General features: G+C 40.6%; 2 protein-coding genes across 2 annotated transcripts; both read left to right on the top strand.

Annotated features, from left to right (window-relative positions):
- Window positions 1-3,110: 3,110 nt before the first annotated feature.
- On the top strand, window positions 3,111-7,078 carry LOC112446473 (endogenous retrovirus group K member 113 Gag polyprotein-like). The gene is made up of 4 exons (XM_059886057.1): window positions 3,111-3,194; window positions 4,474-4,708; window positions 5,042-5,961; window positions 6,026-7,078. Exons 1-4 carry the CDS (start codon window positions 3,111-3,113, stop codon window positions 7,076-7,078), a joined length of 2,292 nt encoding a protein of 763 aa, XP_059742040.1.
- A 302-nt stretch (window positions 7,079-7,380) lies between these two features.
- LOC132345173 (endogenous retrovirus group K member 7 Pro protein-like) lies at window positions 7,381-7,851 on the top strand. Its single transcript, XM_059886056.1, has one exon. The coding sequence runs from the start codon at window positions 7,381-7,383 to the stop codon at window positions 7,849-7,851; it is 471 nt and encodes a 156-aa protein (XP_059742039.1).
- Window positions 7,852-8,282: the final 431 nt, after the last annotated feature.

Below are 8,282 nucleotides of genomic sequence, written 5' to 3'. Positions count from 1 at the left end.
TATACAGAGTGAAGTAAGCCAGAAGGAAAAACATAAATACAGTATACTAACGCATATATATGGAATTTAGAAAGATGGTAACAATAACTCTGTATACGAGACAGCAAAAGAGACACTGATGTATAGAACAGTCTTATGGACTCTGTGGGAGAGGGAGAGGGTGGGAAGATTTGGGAGAATGACATTGAAACATGTAAAATATCATGTAGGAAACGAGTTGCCAGTCCAGGTTCGATGCACGATGCTGGATGCTTGGGGCTGGTGCACTGGGACGGCCCAGAGGGAGGGTATGGGGAGGGAGGAGGGAGGAGGGTTCAGGATGGGGAGCACATGTATACCTGTGGCGGATTCATTTTGATATTTGGCAAAACTAATACAATTATGTAAAGTTTAAAAATAAAATAAAATTAGAAAAAAAAAATGTATCTGTTAAGTTTACAACTAATCAGTGTTTCTAGTAGCTCAATAATTGTCTCCTCCTTTTTGTTTCTTGTATTAAACTCATTGTTTTCATAGTCAGTTTAAAACATAATCAATTAAGTTTTAAATTCGTTTTATTTTCCTTTATATATAATTAAAAGTACCTCCTTCTTAATAATTAGGCATATAACTTAATTGAATGTGGCTTATTAGTAAGTTAGTGACTATAGCTATGACATGGCTCATATACCATAAAATTCTTGCTGATCTTTTTTATGAGCATATATCTCGGAGTAATCATCTGACTGGAAAAGCAAATACTTGTTTTCTTTCAATATCAGCTTTTCCAATATCTCTTATAATGTAAATGAGTCAATTTTGCAATGTTAGGTGTATGTCTAGAATTTTTAAAATGATAATATTTATTACATATTGTGCATTAACACGTTTATTATATATAATATACATGTTTATTACATGTATAATGATGCTGATTTAGCAAAACTTTATTAGTTCAGTGAAGTAATTGAAATCTGTTGTATTTTAGGCAAATTACTTCTATGGACCTTAGAACAGAACATAATAGAAAGCACCTTCTTATACACTATGGTGAAGACTAAATCAGTAAACATGCATGGAGTATATACAAATTTATTAGAAGAAAATCTGGTACACAGTAAGCACTAATATCTATTGTTATCATCATTATCATGATCATAGTAGTATACAGGGTTTTTGATACGAATTGTGTAGACTTAATTGGGTAATTTAAAAATATTTAAAAGATAATCTGAACTGCACAAAATTTTTAACCTACATGCCAAATTTAAAACCAGTCCCCTTGTAATATAGGTTTCCAAAGTAGTAAAATTATTGATATTGTCATCACCGTGTATACACATGCTTATTTCAGGGTGGAGGCCAGAAAAACATATTGTTTTTCATATTGTTCAAGGCTCACTAAATGAAATGTTTAATTTCTCCGGGTAAGAAGTATGCCTAGTTAATTTGTATAAAACAGATAATCAGATCAGTCGCTCAGTCGTGTCCGATTCTTTGCGACCCCATGAATAGCAGCACTCCAGGCCTCCCTGTCCATCACCAACTCCTGGAGTTCACTCAGACTCACGTCCATCGAGTCAGTGATGCCATCCAGCTATCTCATCCTCTGTCGTCCCCTTCTCCTCCTGCTCCCAATCCCTCCCAGCATCAGAGTCTTTTCCAATGAGTTAACTGTTCGCATGAGGTGGCCAAAGTACTGGAGTTTCAGCTTTAGCATCATTCCTTCCAAAGAAATCCCAGGGCTGATCTCCTTCAGAATGGACTGCTTGGATCTCCTTGCAGTCCAAGGGACTCTCAAGAGTCTTCTCCAACACCACAGTTCAAAAGCATCAATTCTTTGGCGCTCAGCCTTCTTCACAGTCCAACTCTCACACCCATACATGACCACAGGAAAAACCATAGCCTTGACTAGATGAACCTTTGTTGGCAAAGTAATGTCTCTGCTTTTGAACATGCTATCTAGGTTGGTCATAACTTTCCTTCCAAGGAGTAAGCGTCTTTTAATTTCATGGCTACAGTCACCATCTGCAGTGATTTTGGAGCCCAGAAAAATAGGTAATAGCAAATATATAAAAATTGTCAAATAATGTCCAGTACTATGATTTAGCTCTTTATTATTGTACCTTGTGAGGTGATATTACCAGCATGATCTTTGATCTTTTTTCTTGTTTTTTTTCCTTCCTCATGTAACAAGAAACTCATTAACATCCATATGTGATTACCATGAACAAACATCTCCTATCATATTTACAGAAATTCTTAAACATTAATCATAGCTAGAACATAGGATTATGGAATCATAAGCTATATTATTATGTAGATTTTTAGTAATCCACAAATTATTTGTAACCATCAAAAGAGATACATCATAGTGTAAACTTTGTAGCATTGTTTTAATACATTTTTTTGTCATAATACTGATTTCTGCTCGACTATGGTGCTGTCATGCCTTGTTAGTTCATTTAGCTCTCTCTGCTTGCAGTAGGTCCTTGTTGGTTATCTGCTTTGTATATAGTAGTGTGTATGTTTTAATCCCAACCTCCTAATTTATCCCTCCACCCTTTCCCCTTTGGTAACCATAAGTTTGATTTTATGTCTGTAGGTCTATTTCTGTTTTGTATATAAATTCATTGTATCATTTTTTTAGATTCCACATATATGTGGTATCATATGATATTTGTCTTTCTCTGACTTATTTCACTTAGTATGATAATCTCTAGATCCATCCATGTTGCTGCCAATGGCATTATTTTATGGCTGAGTAATATTCTATTGTGTATATGTGTCACTTCTTCCCTTTCCATTCATCTGTTGATGGACATTTAGGTTGTTTCCATGTATTGGCTATTGTAAACAGGGCTAGTGCTGCAGTGAATGTTGGGGTGCATGTATCATTTCAAATTATGATTTTCTCTTGATATATACCCTGGAGTGAGATGACAGGATCATTTATTAGCTCTAGTTTAGACAAACAATCTTATAAAGGATCGGTTGATAAACATATCCATCCTCAGATTTTATTAATTTCCTATTTAGCTGTAAATGCCCAACCACATTTGTTTAATGAGTTTATAGTCTCTTGTCAGATTAATATAAATTTCTTAATTCCCCTCACATCATTAAAAGGAATGAACTTCATTAATGGTACTGAGACTGAAAAGAAATACAACATTAGAAAATCAAAACTCCTGGATCTCACTTGCGGGGAGCCGGTGAGGCATTCCACTCATGACAAAGGTCATGAGGAAGGAGGCTCGGCATACGCAAAGGCGGGATCGAGCCTCAGGAGTCCCCCCGGATATTCTCGAGCATTTTCCCCCAAAAAACCAGAGTCTGCCTACTTTATTGCTTTGTGCTCTCACCTCTGACTTTACTGGGGGCTGTCCCCTACCACCATCTCTCTCTCTCTGTCAAAGAGTTAACTTACAGCTCCAATTAATAAAGTTCCTGGGCAATTAGGAGTGTTTAAATCCAAACCCCTCAGATGGCTCTCTAACTCGCCTGACAAGTTTACCGGGACTCCTGCAGCTATGCATACGATTGTTTACAGTCTCCTAGCCTCCAGAGGCACAGGAAGCTTAAGATATTCAAATAGCTTAGAGCCTCTCAGAGAGTTAGAAACTGTCAGAATAAACTAGTAAAGGATTTCATTGATGAGTCAATGCTTGTTGCCAAGTTTTCACATCACCTAAATTGTATCCTTGAATGTGTATTAATTAATAGTTGGTATATAGTAAAAAATAAGTAGTGGCCTTGGTGTTAGTAACTTTAGACCCTTAAGGTAATAAATTCTTTCTTTGTTGTAAACCCATTACACATCCGCCCTATAGGAATGCAATTTTATCTTTGGAAGATGGTGCCAAACCTTAAAATAATTACTCTTAGAGAAAATAAGTCTTTGTTGATAAGTCCTTGTCAAGAGTCATAAAATGTTAGTAGGCCTTCTGGCCAGAAGATGATGTAAATCACCTAAACCATTTGTATACGATAAATTTGCAGGAAAGAAACCTTGGTTTTTGATAAGAATCAAAGACTGCTGACTTTGCATCCCCTATTATCCTCTATGTGTAACTTAGGGTGTAAAAGCCCCTGTTAAAAATAAAGCTACGGGCCTTGTTCACCAGCGCTTGGTCTCCCCATGTCATTCTTCCCTTTAACTTCCAGCTGAGTCTCCATCTGGAGCGCGGAACCCACCACGCTTACTAATTATGCCTGGGCTTCTAAGACCCACTGGAGAAGGAGTCTAGGGTGAGACACCTTCCGCTATTCGAGAGGGCGCCTGCGGCCTACGTAAGTGGTGCAAACTTCTTGTCTTGAAGTTTTATTGGTCTCCCGCGTAAACCAAGCTACTCAGCTTCTTTTCTCCACTGAATTTTCCTACTGAGCTATCCTCATTCTATTGTTCTCTATATCTCTAATTAGCATATAAATAGTCGCCTAGGCCGTCTCTCCTTCGAATACCCTGGATCAGCTGGGGCTGGTCCCCAGCAGGTGGCGCCCGAGACAGGGACTTTCGAAGGTAAGCTCCCAGCAATTGGGGTCACCAGCCCTATTGCTCCCCGTTCTCGGAACAACTGGGTTATCAGCCCTCTTGTTCCCCCACGGAGCAGTTTGGGTCACCAGCCCTACTGCTCCTCCCTTGGAACAGTTTGGGCCATCAGCCTACTGTTCCTCCCCCGGAACAATCTGGGTCACCAGCCCTATTGTTCTTCCAGTGTTCGGGACGGCTAGGACCCCACTCAAGGGTGCTGCAGACCCCCCTGTAGGATAGACAGGGCGAGAGGAGTGGGAAGTGTTGAAAGTGTTAAAGAGTTAGACTTAGAGAGAGAAAACAGTTTCTGAAGTTAAAAGGCCAAAGAAAAGCCTGATCTTTTGATAGCTTAAAGCAAAATCTTTTACTATACTTAATTTTCTGACATGGGTAATACTGAATCAAATGAAAGAGAGCTCTTTATAGGAGTAATTTTACAGTTATTAGGTAAAAGAGGAATCAAAGTTAAAAAATCTGCCATTCAGTCATTTCTTTCATTTGTACAAGAGCACTGTCCCTGGTTTCCAGACGAAGGCTCTGTTAACTTAGATGTCTGGGAAAAAGTAGGAAAACAGCTAAAAACTTACCATGCCGAACATGGCTCAGAAAAGGTGCCTAATGACGCCTTTTCCTTATGGAATATCATTAGAGATGTCTTAGACCCTGCCCCTGATTCAGAAAAAGTACATCTTAAAAGTGATAGTGAAGAAAATGCTGTAGCTAAACCTGCCCCTGAATCTAAAAGAGTAACTTTTAAAGAGGAAAATGAGGTAGAAACTGTAGTTAAACCTGAGGAAAATGAGAAAAACGAAGACCCACCCGACTATCGGCAACTAAGAACAATGTTAGCAGCCATGACTACTCAGGAACAACTTAAAGATAGGGATGAAAAACAAGATCAGCCTTCCCCAAAAGAAAAAGAGAATTTAGGCGAGATCACAGTTAAATATCACCCTGATGGAGATCGGCATCTCTTAAACAAAGATGCCCCAAAAGGCTTAAGAGAAGCTTCCCCTGTCAGGCCCTCAGCTCCAAAGAGCTTAAGGGAAACGTCTCCCATCAGGCCATATGCCCCCAGGGACTCCCAAGAGAGCGTCCCACTTAATCCATATGTAAGCTTTGGATACCAAACAGTTCAAAGAGCTCCTGAGTACAGAGCAGAGAATGTGGAACCTATGCCATTGCCACCACCTCCCATACCTCCTCCCATACCACCTCCCCCCATACCACCTCCCATACCACGCCGTACAGGTCCTATTAAACCCGCATTATTGCCGCCACCTCCCTATCGAAGTGGGAAAATTCCAAAATTGATCCCACGGAGACGGGCCTCTTCTGCCCCTGGCGAGAAATTCGATCCCCAGCTTCAGGCTTGTTTCCCTTTAATTTTTGACAATGATGAAAGTGAACAAAAGGCTATCGACTGGGAGCCTGTTTCTTTTCAATTGGTAAAAGAACTTAAAAATGCATGTATCTCATATGGGCCTAAAGCTCCGTATACGTACGATGCAGCTAGTAGAAAATTTAGCAGGTCAATGCTTAACACCTCGAGAATGGAAATCAATTGCTAGGGCCTGCCTGTCCGGAGGACATTTTATACTTTGGAAATCTGAATATGAGGATCTCGCTCGTATATATGCTTTTTCTAACCAAAATGGAGACTTTACACATATCACTGAACCTATACTACTTGGACAGACCAACTACCCCTCGTATGATGAACAGATGAAATTAGATAGGACTACTATACAACAGGTGGCTGATTGTGCCTTTACTGCCTGGCGCTCATTGCCTGATGGTAAAGCATCAGGTGCCGCTCTATCTGATATTAAACAAGAGTCAGAAGAGCCATTTGAAGACTTTGTCTCACGACTCTCAGAAGCTGTCCAGAGAATAATTTCTGATTCTGAGGCAGCTAAACTGTTAACAAAACACTTGGCCTTTGAAAATGCTAATTCTACCTGCCAGGCTATATTGCGCCCTGTTAGAAGAACTGGAACTCTAATTGATTATATGAAACAGTGTGCAGATGTAGGACCATCAGTGCTACAGGGTGTTGTGATAGCTGCAGCGATAAAAGGAAACTCTTATCAGCAGGCAGTCCAATCCTTTTTTACTAACAAAAACAAGCCATCACAAGGTGATCCCAATAACCAAGGCAGGAATGCATTCCCCAGAACTTGTTTTTCTTGTGGCCAGACGGGACACACTTTTCATGGGTGCCCTCAAAGACCACCCGGTTCTTATCTGCCTAATCCGGCCCAACCGGCTGTGGCTGCTCCACAAAACCCTGCCCCACTGCCTATTAATCCTAGGTCTCTTTGCCCTCGCTGCCAGAGAGGATATCACTGGGCAAGGGACTGTAGGTCAAGATTTCATAGAAATGGAGCCTTTTTAGGCCCCGACCAGCAGTCGGGAAACGGGTTGAGGGGCCAGCCCCAGGCCCCGACAACGATTGGGGCAGCCTCACTGAACCCATTCATTCCCTTCGTCCCGTCGCAGAGCTCATCAGAGCAACCCCAGGCAGCGCAGGACTGGACCTCAGTTCCACCACCTCAACAATAGTAACACCAGATAGCCCCACTATAAAAATCCCTACAGGAGTTAAAGGTCCATTACCGACAGGCCTGGTAGGAATTATACTAGGCAGAAGTTCCTTAGCTATACAAGGTCTTACAATTATTCCTGGAGTAATTGACTCAGATTATACAGGAGAAATTCAGATAATGATTTCACCCCCGACTAAAACTTTCCAAATACATCAGGGACAGAGAATAGCCCAACTTTTACTCTTGCCTTATCATAATGCAATTGGGCAAACAGCCACCCAAAATGAAAGACAGGACAAAGGATTTGGGTCTAGTGACATGGTTTTTTGGGTAACAGAAATTACTAAAAAGCGTCCTATGAAATCTATTCTTGTCAGTGGCAAGTCTATTGAAGGGCTATTAGACACAGGAGCAGATGTTTCCTGTATTTCTGGGAAAGATTGGCCCAATTCCTGGCCCACACATACTACTGCAAATAACTTAGTGGGCATCGGGAGAGCTCCTACAGTAGCTCAAAGTGCAAAAATTTTAGACTGGCAATTTGAGGATACCCGTGGAACATTCCAACCGTATGTGATTCCTTCGCTGCCCTTCTCGCTGTGGAGGAGAGATGTGCTGTCTCAAATGGGCATGTTACTTTTTAGCCCTGATGATAAAGTAACTTTGCAAATGCTACAAATGGGCTATGACCCTTCAAAAGGGTTAGGTAAACAGCAGACAGGAATAACTGAGCCAATTTGCCCTGCTCCTCTAAAGTTCCATGCTGGATTAGGGTATCCAAATTTTTGATGGAGGCCATTGTTTTTGCTGCCGACCCCATTACGTGGAAATCTCAGGACCCTGTGTGGGTAGAACAATGGCCTCTGACTAAAGAAAAACTACTGGCAGCCAAAGCGTTAATTTCTGAACAACTAGAATTGGGACATATTGAGCCCTTCAATAGCCCCTGGAATCCTCTTATTTTTGTTATTAAGAAAAAATCTGGCAAGTGGCGACTTTTACAAGATTTAAGAGCTATTAATGCCACTATGGAAGATATGGGAGCCTTACAACCTGGGCTTCCTTCCCCAGTAGCCATCCCAGAAGGATATAATATTATTGTAATTGATTTACAAGACTGTTTTTTCACCATCCCCTTAAATGCTGAGGATAAAAAGCGATTTGCCTTTAGTTTACCAGCAGAAAATTTTAAACAGCCTTATTTAAGGTTTCAATGGAAA

The sequence above is a fragment of the Bos taurus genome, chromosome 4 (genome assembly GCF_002263795.3).
Source record: "Bos taurus isolate L1 Dominette 01449 registration number 42190680 breed Hereford chromosome 4, ARS-UCD2.0, whole genome shotgun sequence".
In the NCBI taxonomy this organism is placed as follows: Eukaryota; Metazoa; Chordata; class Mammalia; order Artiodactyla; family Bovidae; genus Bos; species Bos taurus.
The sequence above is the reverse complement of the archived record's forward strand: the minus strand, read 5'-3'. Positions and strand labels throughout refer to the sequence as shown.